This window comes from Melospiza georgiana, chromosome Z (assembly GCF_028018845.1).
Source record: "Melospiza georgiana isolate bMelGeo1 chromosome Z, bMelGeo1.pri, whole genome shotgun sequence".
In the NCBI taxonomy this organism is placed as follows: domain Eukaryota; kingdom Metazoa; phylum Chordata; class Aves; order Passeriformes; family Passerellidae; genus Melospiza; species Melospiza georgiana.
Genome location: NC_080465.1, coordinates 32,265,674 through 32,281,579, shown reverse-complemented (window position 1 = coordinate 32,281,579; position 15,906 = coordinate 32,265,674). Strand labels below are relative to the sequence as shown.

Sequence of the window (15,906 nt, the reverse complement as noted above, 5' to 3'; positions counted from 1 at the left end):
ATACAATCCATGGGACACTGAAATAGTCCAAAAGCGCAATTATCTTTGTCAGAAGTAACCCTCAAACTTTGTATATTACCCTTCAGTAAAGCAAGTGCTGTACAGACAGTCAAAAAATGCCATGGGCCTTGCTTGCACTAACACTAACACAGGAGAGACTTTTTATCTATCAATTCCTACAGGATAAAGTTCAGCATGGCATTTCAAGCCTAATCTTGTGAGTTGCAGAGTTCTCCCTGGGAAGAGTTAAGCAATTTTCACTCTTACTCATCTCAATAGCCCGTGAGGATACAAATCAGGGACAAATCAGTTTTTCTCAGTTCTGCCCTCACACTGGATTTGCATCGAAGTCCATGGAAGCTCTGCATGGGTGGAGTGATGGCCCTTCATAGCTGACTAGTGTTTGGAGCAAAACCAGCTGCGTTGAAAGTTGAATGCATTTTAGATGAGTCTTCTTAGTTATAATGGCTAAAGACTTAGCTGACTAGGCAGGTCCATTTGCTAAAACCGTATTTCATTATCAGGCTCAAGAGATTTAAAATAAATATATTTCAATAGTGGTAGGCTTTGCTGCTATTGATTTCTGCAATATATTCTTAACTGGAACTTTTATTTCTCTGCTTCATGATTAAAGCCAGAATTGCTTTCTGGTTTGGATAAAATTCCATGTAAGAAATGAGATATGCAGATTAGGCCATTATCAGTGCTATGATTTTCATTTGCATAGCAACCTTCAGTGGGAGACCTTACAGCACACTACAAATGCTGCCAAGAGAACCTTCTGGCATTTCTTGGAGAGCATTACCATGCAATACCCCTCATGAGATTAGATTGTCCCATAATCAAACAACTTAGAATATCCTAGAAAACATGTAACTGGAGACAAGGACTCCTGCCTAGTGTTTTTCCTGGAAGAAAATTCACAAGCCAGAGAACAGGGCCCTTTTCACAGATTTGCTGACCCTTTTAAGGACTCTTGTCACATAAACTGGAGGGTGGTAGTCCTATTTGGTAGCCCAATACTAGCAAAAAGCTAGCAAAATTCTATTTTTATTAGTTTTTATATAACAGATAGACCATATTAAGACCTGCAGAAATCGTGTTGGAGACACCACTCAAAGGTGTCAAATTTCTTTCAAAAGGGAAAACTGATTTCAAATATTTTCTAGGGAAAACATTTTTCTGCATGATCTGCAGCAGATATGAACTGCTCTGAATCAAACCCAGTTTTAACTTTGACACTGATGCTACCTTCAAAACCTCCAAGTATTTCTACTACTTTAATGGAAGACTTTGAAAGCTGGGGACACCACTTCAGGCCACTACAGGAGACATATCTCGGTTTCACAGCCAGGCTCTATAAGCCTTGCAAGTTGAAAGACAATCAAAAGCAATACCTGTAAATTGAAGTATGTCTTGTAAGAGATATCTTCTGCTCTTGTCCTGCTTCTGAGATATCAGCCTAGAAAAATATGTAATTAAAACAGATTGAGACCATAGGACAGTAAATGGTTTCACAAAGATGAGATGGGCTCCTTTTGTCTCAAGACACAGCTGAGTCTCTGGAGCTACCAAGAGCCCTGTGTGAGAGCATTCCTGTTACATACAGTGTTCTTGTGCCTCAATGTCCTCAGATGACCTGCATGAAACTCAGGACTCAGAAACAGTGCTAGCAATTACACATCACAGTCAAGTAATCCATAGAAGGGATTTGATACTCCTAATATTCTCACACCAAGTATGAAACCGCTGGTGAGCTGCTTGTCAAAGCAAGATGCTTCACCGTATAAGCACACATCAATGGTCTGCACTAAAATAAATTACTACATGCTCCTTTAATTTCAGGAGATCTCATTGCAGTTTGCATCAAATTGAAAGCTATTTTGGCTAATGCTCAGTAGCCTACTTAGAACTGTACTCGGAACTACAGCTCCCATGTCTAGGGCATAACACGGAGCTAACACACAGCTGGAGAAGTTTCCCTGCATGGCATGCTACTGAGATGCACTTCACCTGTCAGGCAAGCTCTGCAACCTGGAATTATAAAATGAAAACTTCTGTACAGGCAGTCAAAAATGCCATAGGCATTGCTTGCACTAATACAAAGAGACTTTTTATCTATGAATTCAGCATAAAGTTCAGTAAGGCATTTCAAGGCTAATCTTTGAGTTGCAGAGTTCTCCCTGGCAAGAGTTAAGCAATCTCATCTCCACTCTTATTCATCTCAATAACCTGAGGATACAAATCAGGGACTTTTTTCTCAGTTCTGCCCTCACACTGGATCTGCATCAAAGTGCACGAATGCTCTGAATGGGTGGAGTGATGGCCCTTCATAGCTGACTACTAATCTCAAGATGTCAACAATAGCAAGATGTTCTTAGATGAAGCAGAAAGCATGGAATGGGCAGACAAGACTGAACAATCCCTTTGGATTCATGTCACCACCTGTGGTGACGTGGAGATGGACATCCTTGTGAAAGCTCCTACAGGTCCTTTTTCCTCATTTTATGATACTTCAGCAGCAGACAGACAGGGGAGCCCATCTTAGCCCGAGTGTACTGAGCCAAAAGCCATGTCACAAATACTTGTATGTGCTGCTTGAAAACGGCTGCTGCAGAGAGGTCATAGATAAAGCCAGCAGCCCACATGTTCTCTGGGGTCTGACTGATCTTCCCTTTGCATTGTACACCTGTAGGCAGCTCAAGAGAATACAGTGAGTCACTTCTGGGCTTTTAGTGCCTCTTGGAAGTGGCAGTCTATGTGTTTCCACCAATTCAATGTAGGCAGTGGCAGGTTTCTTTGGGTACCATAAACTGCCTACAGCTTTAGCTGGTGAAACTGAAAACAATGTATTCCTGATGTTTTTAAATGAAAAGACTGAAGAAATACTAGACAGACTTGTCTGCATTTACTTTTGTTTTTCATTTGTCAGCATTCTACTACTTTCAGCTCAAACCAACTCAGAGAAGATAACCTTGAGAGAAAATAATCTAACCTGAGAGAACAACATAACCATTTTCAAACAAATCCCTTTCAAAATATTTCTGAATTTTTCTGAAAATATTTTCACTGGCAGGCATGTTATATGTGCCTCGCAGAAGGTGTGTGTTGCTTTGATGTTAGGGAACAGAAGAGCTACTTTGCAGTAAACCAATAATCTTAAAAGAATACAGAATACGCACACAGATGTGTGGTTACCAGTTAGTGGCAGGGCAGTTACCGAAATACATCAGAACTGAGTTTAAACTCTTATTTAGTCTCTGAGACAGCTGCACCCTCGATGTTCTTAGAGGTGTTTTGCAACCTAAGTGATTCTGTGATTACGTGGCACCCTGCAGCAACCAGAACACCATTTATTCTTCATGTCCATAGTCTTCCCGATGCTCCTGCACTCGCTGATGACTGCCTGCCACAGCATTTAGAGGCTGACACACCCACCCCGCAGTACTTTCGAAGCCGATGAAGGCCCATCGTGTACCACTGCGGAGCCCCGGCCCGTCCCCGCGGCAGGGCCAGCGCGGCCCCTCTGCCCCGCCGCGCCTGCGCCAGCCGCCGCGCATGCGCGCTGTGCGCGGCCGGTTGCGGGCGGCGGCGCGGCCGTGGCGGAGGCGCAGCGAGCCCGGCCCGGCCCGGCCCGGCCGAGGTGAGGGGCCCCGGGGAGCGCGGGACGGGCGGCGGGAGCGATCCGCGGCGTCAGGACGGCAGCGAAGTAAAGGCAGTTGCTGCTACTGCCCTGTGAGAGGAGGTGTTGTTTGTTTTACGGTTTTGTTTAAAGCTGGTCGCTCTGAGACGTTTGACTTTGTCGCACGCAAGCGGTGAGGGTGCGCGCAGGTGTTCTCGCTCCTGGCTGGGTAGGAACACCAGTTTAATCGAGAATCCTTAAAAAGGAGCCACAGGCTCTCAGATCACAGGCGAGAAATATGGTCTCAGTGCTCCCTGCACTCAGTTTCTTGTATGTAGCCTAATTTACCTTGACAAAGTTTATTTTGGAGAACTGGACCAGATCCGAAAGTGTAATGCAGTGACAGCCTCTCTGTGGTTCTTGAATAACTTGAATTAGCAATGCTTTTCCGTCTTAGCAGTAGAATGCTTTGTTAGATTTGTGTGGCAAGGATATGGTAGTAGAAGAGTTACAGGGGTGGCCTCTGGGAGAAGCTGCCAAAACCTCACATCTGACACAGCCAATGCCAGAGGGCTCCAAATGGACCAGCCACTGGCCAAGGCCAAGCCCATCAGTTATCCTTGGGGATAACAAGTTTAAGAAGGTGAAAAACTGCTACACAACAGCAGCCCAAGGAGAGAAGTGAGAACATGAGAGAAACAGCCCTGCAGACACCAAGGTGCAGAAGGCGGGAGATGAGATGCTCCGGGTGCTGGAGCAGAGATTGCTCAGCAGTCCATGGTGAAGACCGTGGTAAAGTAGCTCGTGTGTGTTTTGCAGCCCATAGAAGTCTGTGGTGAAGCAGGTGTCCACCTGCAGCCAGTGGAGAACCCCATGCTAGACTGGTTGGATGCCCAAAGGAGGCTGTGACTCCATGGAGAGGAGGCCATGCTGGCTTCTGAAAGGACCAGTGGGACCATGAAGGCAGGAACCCATGCTGGCAAGACTTAGGATCCACAGTTGAGCGGTTTGTTCCTGATCAACTGTACCCCATAGAAGGGACCCATGCTGGAGCAGTTAATGAAGAACTGCAAACTGTGGTTGGGATCCCATGCTGGACCTGGGAAAAGTGTGACTGACCTCATTTCCTGACCCCCTACTCCAGTTAGGGGGAAGAGGTAGAGAAGTTGGTAGTGAGTGAAGTTGACCCCAGAAGGAAGGAAAGGTGGGGGGAATGTGTTTCTAAATCTTTTTGTATTTCTTACTATTCTACTCAGTTTTCTTTAGTAAAAATAAATTTCCTTGGCTTGTGTCAGTTTTCCCTATAACAGTAATTGCTGAGTGATCTTCCTGTCATTATGTCATAAACCCTTAATGATATTTTTGCCCCTTTTCCAGTTGAGGGGCAGTGGTAGAACAACTTTGTGGCTATCTTGCAGTAAGTCAAGCTTAAGGCTACACAGATGCTTATCACAGGCAGAGATAGGGCCTGAATTCAGCAGAGATGATGGAGATAAAGGGGCTGAGCTCCTTTCCCTGTGGGGATCCTTTCGCTGTGGTTTCTAGGACTGTGCAGCTGGGAGGAGGGACAGCTGAACAGTGGTAGCCAGTAGCAGTGCTGGCACCAGGGGGAGGGGATGAAAAGGCACAGCCAGGCGCTTCACAGGAGTTCATGGGAGAAGAGCTAAAGCCTAGTAATGGAGAGAATGCTTTTGTTGATCAGGAGAGCTCAGTAAAGTGGTGCCTTCCCTGATCTTGGAAGGTTTTTAAAGCCAAACTGAAGCAAAGCCTTGAGCAACCTGGTCTGACTACATGTCTGAGCTTCCTTTGGGAGGTTGAACAAAAAGCATCTTTAGGTCTCTGCCAGCCGTGATTATCCATGTATCCTCTAAATTTTATGGACATTCCATGTGGATACACAGTTACCTTTGCTTAGGGTGAGTGCTGAAGACTGAGGAATAGTTTAGGTAGTGTTTAATTTAATTGCACTGATATAGCTGTTGCATTGTAACTATCCTGTGGATATTTAGTTTAGATTGAGAGAAATTTAGGATTTGTGTCTCATGCAAGGGCAACAGACTTCTAGTCTATCTGGAATAGCTGATTTGTACTTACATTGAAAGTATGTTCTGTGCTTGTAATGATTCTCTGTAGTAGTTTTTCCTTTTACTCATAATTACCTGATGAGAGATACAATATAATTCCAGTGTGTTCCTGTCAAAACTGTCCAGGAAGGAGCTTTACCTCATTTTGCTGCTTATTGGGTGGAACTGAGGGGGCTTAGCTTTATATATACAGATAGACTGATACATCTAGATCCACTGGAGTTGTTAGCCATGCTCAACAGATCTAGGTACATCTGGAATTGTTTACTGTAGGAATATTTTTTTTTAAAGCAAGATATCAGCTCTAGTTTAATGAGTGTTCATTTATTATATGGACACCTATTGTCTCAAAATGCAATAACATCTATTCTAAAACTATACATAACATGCCAGCATCAGTGTTGGTTTTTTCTCCTGCACTTTCAGACATGCAATCCACAAGTGTAAGGGAATACCTCGCTACTTAACTGTGAGGAATTTGTGTTCACTGATCTATTAATGTAGCTATTAATTTTGAGTTTTCCTGCCACAAATGGTGTTTTTTGTGGCACATAGAGTGTTGCTCGTATCCAGGCTTTAATTCCATCTTTTTTTTTAAAGTGGCAAGATTCTGAATGTATGACACTGATAGCATGTCTTGAAATTAGAGTATTTTCCATGTATATGTTTCCTCAGTGCTTATTGCAAAGGATTACACTTAGGTTTTCAGCAAGTACTAGCTTTTTTGGTTTTTTGAGGAAGCCATTCCAAGGGACTGGAGGTGAGTTTACAGTAAACTGAAATATTTGAGAATTTGCAGTGGCCATCAGTTTCTTTGGTGTGCAATAAACTGACTTCTAATTCCTCTTTAATGTAGGTTCATATGTGCTTGTGAGTACCTGCATATTCCAGTTTACAGGGAAGGTTTTCGCTTCAAGTGTTCCAGCCCCTTACTACAATTACCATTTGTAGTCTCACAGGTTGGTCTTCTGTTTGTTTTGCTTCTGCTTTTGCATGAAATGATGGAAAGTTTGTGGATAATTTTGCATTTTAAATCATATTTGTGAGACTGTGAACATTCCTTTTGAGCTCTCTCATTTTCAATTCAATGAAATATACTTAAAATGCTCCCAAGAATACATGCTCCTAGAGTACACATATACTGTGCCATATGGAATGGTATATTTGTTGCAGCTTTAAGAAATGTCTGTAACCCATTCTTTGTGCAGGATCAATGAGTATTCACCATTTCTTGGGTTCAAGCCCAAAAGACAAAGTGATATGGTAGACTTCAGAGAGGGAAGAAAATGCTTTAATGCTTGCATCTGTTGTTAAATAACACATAAATATGGGGGGGGATGGAGAGCATGTAATACATGGTATGCTGTCCTTCCTAGTCCTAAGTATATTTTTTTAATCTCTCTTGCAGAGTGAAATTTAGTGTCATATGTCAGAGCCAGAATGTTGGATGACATCAAGAAGCGATTTGAATTTCCTAATGCAGTTGTTCAGTCACAGGTAATTTTTGGAAAGCATTAAGATAAATCAAGTTGTTTGAGGAAATGCTTGTTCCAACAGCTGCTGCTTATTTGCCTATCTGGGTTTTTTTTTTCAAAGTCAGAAAACCAGAGAAACAGACTATTCCTAAATCACAATAAAATCCTAATTGCCCTCTCTGTGTAATTGAGACACAGGCCATAATTGCTCATCACTATAAAATCTCTTCAGGAAAATCAGAAACTTTCCATGACTGGAAGGTTGGAGTGTGGCCAAGTGGTTTTCAGTGACCTTGTGATCTCAAAACACCAGAAATTACCAGATGTTGTGTGTGGGGCTGAAATACTTTGTATCATAGAACTGCTCTGTTTCTTCCTTGGTGGTGAGAACTGATGAACTACTGCAGTCTTGTCTGTCATCAAGGGATAAGTATATGCAGCTCAGCTCAGCCCCCTTTATTTTCTGATCCACACATTTCTTCCTCGTCAGTTTCACCTGAAATTATAATGTACAAAAAGTGTTTATCACAGTATGTTTAATGGACAGGAAAGAGTAATAGCAGTAATAGCTTCTGGTTCTTTACTTGGTAACATACATGTTCTTTACTTTGATAATTTCTCATTTCAGTGTTAAATACGTATCTCTTTGGCTGTAAGTTCATTGCTAATTTCCCTGTTTTATTCCTCTCCTGTTTTGTATTTAGGATTAAATATGTACCCATTTGTTTGGTGAAATAAGTTGATCAGAATGCGGTCTGTGCAACCTGGTGCCTCTCTTGGCTCTTCATTTCAGTCAGTTCACTTTGGTTTAACAGTAATTAGGTTTGAAAGAGACATCCAAGTCTACTTGTCATCAACTTGGCATTTGGGAGAGAAAGCCATGTTCCTGAAAGCTGGAGTTCATCTAAGGTCTAGCAGAGAGTCTTGCACTGCAGATGAGTTTATACCATTAGCCTTGATGAGTAGGACTCAGCATCTTCGAAGCAGTCAATTTTTCTTTAGTGCAGAATGTCCCTGTAGTACACTGTTGTATTCCTTAAATGTCTTGGCTCATTATTGCAGCTGCAAATCATTAAGGTCTGTTAATGTGCTTTGGTTGATTTTTGTCCTGTTCTTTGGCTGTTTTGATAGTTTCCACTTGTATTCTGACCCTGAAAAGCATTCTGTAATCTTCAAACTCTAATCAGGTCAGGATTCAACTTCATAAGAGATGTCTTCTCTTTCTGGGACCAGCCAAGATATGTGCTCTGCAGAGTGTGTCTACACACTGATCAGAAAAGTGAGGAACTTGAGCACAGATTTGTAGGTCATGAAGTTTTACTGCTTAATCAAGTTCTAGAAATGCAGAGAACTAATCTGCATTTTGACTTTTCTGTATAGTTAGGTCACTGCAAAAGCCAAGTTTCTATTAATAAGCCCCTTTTCCTGTGTAACAGAAGTGTCTTAAGGATGTAGGTGTGAATTAACTTCTGAAGGTCCTTTTAAGCGGGAAAAATATGTGGGCTTCCCTTGTAAGTACACTGAAAGACACCTGATCTGCCCGGGGAGCACACTGTTGCTCTTGTGATGGGTTCATTGTAACCAGAGGTAAATGGTTACTTTGACTGGGTCCCATTTTCTCCTGTTTCCTCAAGAGTAAGATTTCCAAATAACCTGTCTTTTTAAGTCAAATGTGTTAGAGTACATTTCCTTACTTGTGAAAAGCATAGTCCTTGTAATCTAGCAGTGTGTCAGGTGCTGTCTTTGCAAGAAATATAAGCTCTTATTTAGGTTTGTTATGACAGGTTAGCAATTAGTGCACGACTGAAGTGGAAATAAATCTTGGGAGGAGAAGGAACCTTGAAACACTGAAAATAGTCTGTTCCTGTCTTTTTATATACTAAGAAAAATGAAATGCTAATTTTTATTGTTATTCTTTGCTGGCCTAGTTTGCTTTTTCCAAAAGTAATGATCTGTCATTAGCAGAGAAGAGTAGATTCAGCAGCTGTTCAGGCCACATTGATAGTCTGAAACATTTTTGTGCTGTTACTATGAAAACGTCTTTCTGTCTTTCACAAAAATGGGTTTTCTGTGTAAGAGTATCAAAAATTATGAAACAAGACAGAGTAAGACATTACAGATGAGTCAGAAAACAAAAGCCTAGGTTGAAATACCTGATGCCTTTGAGGGTATTTCAGTTCACATTTGGATTTTGAAAGACAGTTTGAGGAAATCAGACTTCTACTAAAATAGAATGAGGAACTTAATCTGTACCTCAAAAGAGTAAACCTGGGCTATTTTGGGGAACTGAAACTTTTTGTTTTGAAGACCTTGACTGTTTAAAGCTTGTTAATGATTGCTGCCATGAAACAGCTTAATGAGGAATAATGCTAATGTCAAATGCCCTGTTTAAAGTAAATGAAATATTTCTGGCAGGAGCTGTGATAAAGGGATATGCAAAGTGCTTAAGGCAAAACTTGTGGTGCAAAAATTTGGGCAAGTTGCTTTGCCTAGGTGTGCAGTGTTCTGCTTCTTCTCTTGCTTCTGCTTCCCTATATAGTACAGGATTTATTAATTACTAGTGCTTTTAAGGACATGGAGATCTGTGCAGCAATGGAGGTGTAAAGTTTATTGAAGTTGTTGCATCAAAATATCTGCAATTCCTAAATACCTATGTACCTGTAAAAAGAGGCCTTTGGACTTAGTGGAGCCCTGTGGAAGTTTGTTTTGTGCCTCAGCAAAACAGTAAAAGTGAGTACATCAACATTATGGAAATTTTTGACCCTAAAGCATATTTCATCTTCAATATCCATAAGGTTAGTATTCCAATCATAATGAAATGATCGTAAACATCAGCATTGTAAAGACTTCTTGATGGAGAATTTAAAAATCATGCATGTGCTTTTTATTTCTTTTAATGCATCTTTGTGTGTTTTTTTGTTTTTTTTCTCTTTAGGCAGTGGGCCATCTGATTGCTGCAGTACTGAAAGAAAAAGTTTCTTCAAAGAAGATCAGACAGGCTTCTGACCAGGTCTGTGGCATTTTTTCACTTTCATCTCCTCTTTCATCATTATGTGATTATTCTATGTGTTTTTTCTAGGTTTTCCCATTTTTCACTGTGTAATTTTAATATAATTCTAGAAGTTAAATAAGATAGTTATCAATATGTATCTGGGCATACAGAAACAGTTAAATTCTAGCATCAGAAGAGCAGTTTACTTCCATTACAAGATTTAATGGCAGAAGCCTTAATCCTGTATCTAGCTGTGAATACCTATATCTAGCTATGTTCAATTTAAGAGAGTTTAATTTAGTTATGTTACTGAGAGTGAAGTACGGAGACTGAGACATTGTTTCTTGAGTTGGAAATTTGTTTACATTGCTATAAAAATTTCAAGAAGTATGGCTTTTTATAAATCTGCATTGGTGTTATATTTCATATCAGGTAGCTAGACATTGTATTTCTTCAGGAGGGAGCAGGATGTAAAGCCATACTTAGCGTTTGCATTTTAAATGAGTCAAGTTCACTTAAGTGCATGTCTTGTTAACGAGGTATATGAAATATAGGCAAAATCAAGTGTCACATTTCCCACTGCAAATGGGAAAGGTGTTAGCTAGAATTTGTTCCTCTGGTTTTTCTCCCCAAAAGCTGACATGTCTAGAAATGGACAGAAGTTGATCTGTGGATTTTTATTCCATAGTCTGGGGACTTCACTCTAACATACCCAGACCTGAAAAGCACTAAGTTTTAATTTGAGAGAGTATTGGAGGTGTGTAGTTTATCTAACAGAAGCTCTTTCACAGTCATGATCATAATCAAGTTCCCAAATTATGTTCTACTTTTGAGCTACAAGCTGATATTTTCCCCTCAGTGTTTGCTTATGTGAAGGTATTAAACTGAAATACAGCAACACATTCTAATATGCTAGGAGGCAGATGATTATGCTGGTTAGACATTGCAGACTCTCTTTATACTCAGGAGCATTTTGCACTGTTGGTTGTTTTAAAACCTTCCTTGTTCTCCAGTTGAAAGTCACGAAGTCAGCAAACTAATCTGTGAATACTAATTTACCATGGAAACCAGCAGCAGTTTTGATGGTTACTGCCAAATCTTCATGCTTACTAGCAAATAGAACTTTGTGTGTTTAGTAAAGGCGACTTACCTTTGGATAGCCCTCTGTAAGCCTGTCTTTAGCTGTCTTTTCCTACCTTGGTGTAGACACAGCTTGTCATGACACTTTTGGAGTTGTCTCCAATTGCATCCTTATTTTATAATCAGGAAACTGATGATAACCTGCCTGTGTAAGAGTATCAAAAATTATGAAATTATGACCTTGAACACATCCCTGGATGTGTTCAAGGTCAGGTTGGATGGGAACCTGGGCAACCTGCCAGTGAGTGGCATCTGTTTCCATGTCCCAGACTTGGAACTAGATGGTCTTTATGGTCACTTCCAACACAATCCATTCCATGATTCCATCTCCATAGGAACAGCTGAAAAATTCATCTGCATTACCTTTTTGTCAGAGACAGTAAATGTTACGCTCTACCATGGGGCATAGACATCAGAGGGCAGGAAAGTGGGAGCTGTCTCCACTTTGACTTTTTGTCCTGGCTTTCTCAGGAATAGAATCTGTACCCCAGCTGCCTCTTCTGCTCTCTAAGGCTTCAGGAGAAGTGATTGAGCTGTTTTTTATTTCAAAGTGTGTTTGAGATGAACAAAGATAAATCAGTCTGATACTTGTGTCCCATGCTTTTGCCTTCAGACTCCTGCTCTGAACCTGCTTTGGGAGAAGTGCTGCAGTGAGAATGTTGCCTTGCGAACAGCTTGCTGTGAGGGCTTGGTGGCACTTGTGGTGGAGAAACATGCTGAGCTTGACTATGTTCTTCATGGAGCTCTCAACCTAATTCCCTCAGCAAGGTAGTGTTTATTGCCTAATTTTTGTCAGCTGGTTATCAGTCATTGCTTTTCCCTTAAAAGTACAGAGGAAGAAGAAAGTTCTGTGTCAGTATCTTCAGACACACCATGGCATTAAGGACTGCTGCTGCCCTGCCACTCTGCTGAAGGATGTTGCTTTTACCTTTGCTATGTGACAGTGTGGGTCTGACATAAAAACTCTTAGAATATTCTATGGATGTAAGCTGAAATTGTTAGTAGTTCAGGCTAGTGCTCTAAATTTTGAACTGTGGAACCTCAGAAGTCAATGAATTGCTTTGTTTTGTTGCCCCTACCATAGAAAGGGGAAAGAAAATGACAGAAACTTCCATTATGAAGGAGTATGTTGTGGTTTAACCTCAGGCACCAGCAGGCCTCACACAGCTGCTCACTCACTTTCCCACCAGTAGGATTAGGGAGAGGGTAAATGATGGAAAACTTGTGGGTTGAAATAAGGAAAATTTAAGAGGGAGGGTGAAAGCTGTGCACACAACCAAACCAAAACAAGAAATTAATTCACTGCTTTCCATGGGCAGGCAGGTGTTCAGTCATCTCCAGGAGAGCAGGGCCCTATCACACATAATGGTGACTTGGGAATATAAATGCCATCATTCCAAACATCCCCTCTTCTTTCCCTCAATTTTATGTACTGAGCATGATGTCATATGGTCTGTAATGTCTCCTTGGTCAGTTGGGATCACCCATCTTGGCTCTGTCTTCTCCCAGCTTGCCAAGCACCCCCAACTTCCTCCCCTGTGTGGCAGCATGAAAAGCAGAAAAGGCTGTGTGTAAGCCCTACTCAGCAATAACAAAACATCTCTATATAATCAACGTGTGTTCGGAATAAATCTAAAACATAGCCCCATACCAGCCCCTGTGAAGAGAATTAGCCCTATCCCAGCCAAAACCAGCACAGAGGGAAATAACTTCATCAGTCTGTCAAAAAACTGATTGATCAAATAAAGTCACCATAAGAATGTGTATTGAGATTAGAAATGCTGCAGTCTGTTTCATTGTCTGCTGAGGAGGAAATCACTTTACTTTGAAGCTATTTCCTTCTACACAATTCTGGAAATGGAATGCTTACATCTTGTAGTGGTCGTTTGACCTAGACTGCCTGTCCCTCATCCTGAGAAAATGCATTTGGGAGGCAAAGAGGCACTGTATATAACATTTAGGAATAGGAAGTCAAATGATGATGGGGGAGAGATTTCCAGCCTTGGGGAGACTGGGGAGAAATTTATCAACTTTATTAAGTTTCCTTTTGACTGATAAGTGGGTTTCTGCGCCAGGTTGTGTACTTCTCTTGCTAGAGACCGGTAGAATTGTTTTTAGCCAAACTAGCTATTTAGCGCTATGTATATGTTATGCTGGTAGACTCAGCACAGAGGCTGCAAGAGCCATGCTATTCAAAAGATGTTCTTCATCCCTTCTCACCTTCACATGATCAGTTTTATGCTAAGGTTTTTCATATTCAGTCTGAGCCAAATGTAAACTTTTTCTAACCTTGTGACTTGCTTGTTTACAGCTAGGGTCTTGCTGTGCTGATGCTAATTCTGTGCTGGGTTTGCTATAAATAACTACAGTTTCCTAGAAGAAGTTTTGTAAATATATTTTTATATTATGGGTAATCTCTGCATACCACTGTCCTCCAAATGACGACGTTTTGGGGCATTTTAGGATTAAGGGAGGATTCTACATAAGTATAACAAATAAGTAAAAGTACCTGTGATAAGACTGTGAGAACCTGAGTCCTGTGGCATAAGGTGGAGTAAAAAGTTTACTAGCTGTGACACCATCATGATTTTTTGCCTTTTCTTTTTGTGTACCTTTTATATATTCTCAGTATTCTTAGCATACATAGTTGAAATTCTTTGTTATGATATCTTAGCTTAAGTCCTGGTATTCTGCTAGGCCAGAAAACCAAACATGCTAAAGGCCTCACAGCTGGGGGCCGGAAAGACTCTCGTTATCTTGGAAAAAACAAGGCCCTTTCTAGAACATATTCTGCAAACTAGGCTCAAGCCCTTCTTGGGGGGAATACTTTAGAATAGGGAGATGTCATACCATTCATTTCAGCTCCTCATTGGGGAACTTTTGTCAAATATGATAATTTGCAAGGTCTACGAAATTGTATACATGATATACTCTGTGTGTGCATTTTGGTGTATTCCACCTTGATTAATTGTTGTACCTAAGGATACTTATTAAATACCAAGATAAAAACCCTTTTATGCCTTAATCATGTCTCTTAATCATAATTCTAGGACCAGGGAAAGGGCATCAGCTGTGGCTTGCAGACTAAGAAATTTGAATTTGCTGTTCAGCTGAGGGTTTGCTACAGTATCAACAGTTTATAAGGTTATGAAATATTAATGCAGCTTTGTACTGCAGAAAATAAAAAGTGTAAAATGGGATATTTAGAATTAAGTTAACCTTATAAACAAATTCAGAGTTACATATTGCACGGACTACAATCTGCCCCACTTCTACACTATTTGAAACTTCTTAAAAATTTTTTTTCATGTGTGAAACCAACACATGACTGATTGCTATACTAAGTGCTGGCAAATTATGTAGTAACCTTTTATGTATTTTTGGCATCTTTCCCACTGCCACCCCCCCCTCCCCCAAGCTGCTACAAATGAAACCACATACACTATGGATTGCAAAGCAGCGTTTATGTTGCCTAACCACAGAAGTCTGTGGTTTAAAACGTCTGTAGCCTCAGGAGCTCATTAAACTGACAATTTCAAATTGCCTCTTTTCACTGCTAGTACTTTTTTTTTGCCTTGCTTTAGAATTCAAGTCTACAGTCCATCATTCTGTCCCCTGCCAAATTTTCATCTGTGTGGCTTTACAGTGCTTGGTACACAGTGTTGCTAAAACAAAAATTAGCAGCCAGTGACAACTAACAGAAAGGCATTTGCAACCACTGAGCACTATCAATGCTGAATGGAGTTAGGTGTATATTTTGTTGTCAGAGACTACTCACATTGTGTTATTGCCTCTCTTCTTTACAGTGAATTTTGCAGGGACTAAGTACACCTACTGGATTATATTTTGTCAGGTCTATCAAATTATTCACATTAGAAAAGACATTTTGTTCTGGCAGAGATGAAGATCCCATGTTTATCTGAGTTAACTTGTATGGTTCACAGTACCTTCTCATTGTATGTATCATTGTACTGTAACTGGCTCTTCAATGTTTCCTTTGATGCCCCAAGAGTTTAAGCTTCATGTAACATCATATTTACATGCATGTTTGTGTGTTTATGCATACAGAGGAAATATGTTTGCATACATCAATACATACATGTGTATTTTCATGTGTTTTTAGGATTGGTTTTCAGCATTCTGTTTAGATGATGGTGGGAAAGCACTGCCTGTGTTCAGTAATGAACAAGGATAAATAATCAATCTACTGAAAATCCTGTGGAACAATTAATTATTGTAATCTTAAAGACCCTGTCAGAAGGATTTCTGTGTAGCATGTTTTCAGAATGTTTTTATTACTGAGCATCCATGCCTGTAGGAGATGGGAAATAGGATGGAAATCCTTGCAATATGACATGCCTTTGTGTTGCCTCTGTTCAGGAGATGAGTGCAAAGCCTAAAGCATCTCTTCTCTCCCCACTTCCTTCTTGGGAAATAGGACCAGGAGTACTGAAGTTTCAGAACGGGAAAGGTGGTTTTCTTAGCAAGTATTTTATGGTTCATTTTTTTTCTCCTTGCTGCAGTTACCCAACTGAAGCTGGGAAATGAACTTGCAAACTCCCATTTCACTGGCTTTTTCTAGCAGTGAAGAAT

The 15,906-nt window shown here is 40.7% G+C and overlaps 1 protein-coding gene across 1 annotated transcript in view; it reads left to right on the top strand.

The window, feature by feature from the left end:
- The first annotated feature begins 3,574 nt into the window (after positions 1-3,574).
- The window catches only part of FOCAD (focadhesin), a 90,658-nt gene continuing 78,326 nt past the window's right edge, over positions 3,575-15,906 (top strand). The window contains exons 1-5 of the mRNA XM_058044115.1: positions 3,575-3,643; positions 6,563-6,665; positions 7,115-7,203; positions 10,117-10,191; positions 11,927-12,081. Coding sequence (XP_057900098.1) covers positions 7,147-7,203; positions 10,117-10,191; positions 11,927-12,081 — 287 coding nt within the window. The 5' untranslated portion in view covers positions 3,575-3,643; positions 6,563-6,665; positions 7,115-7,146. The remainder of the gene's footprint in view (positions 3,644-6,562; positions 6,666-7,114; positions 7,204-10,116; positions 10,192-11,926; positions 12,082-15,906) is intronic.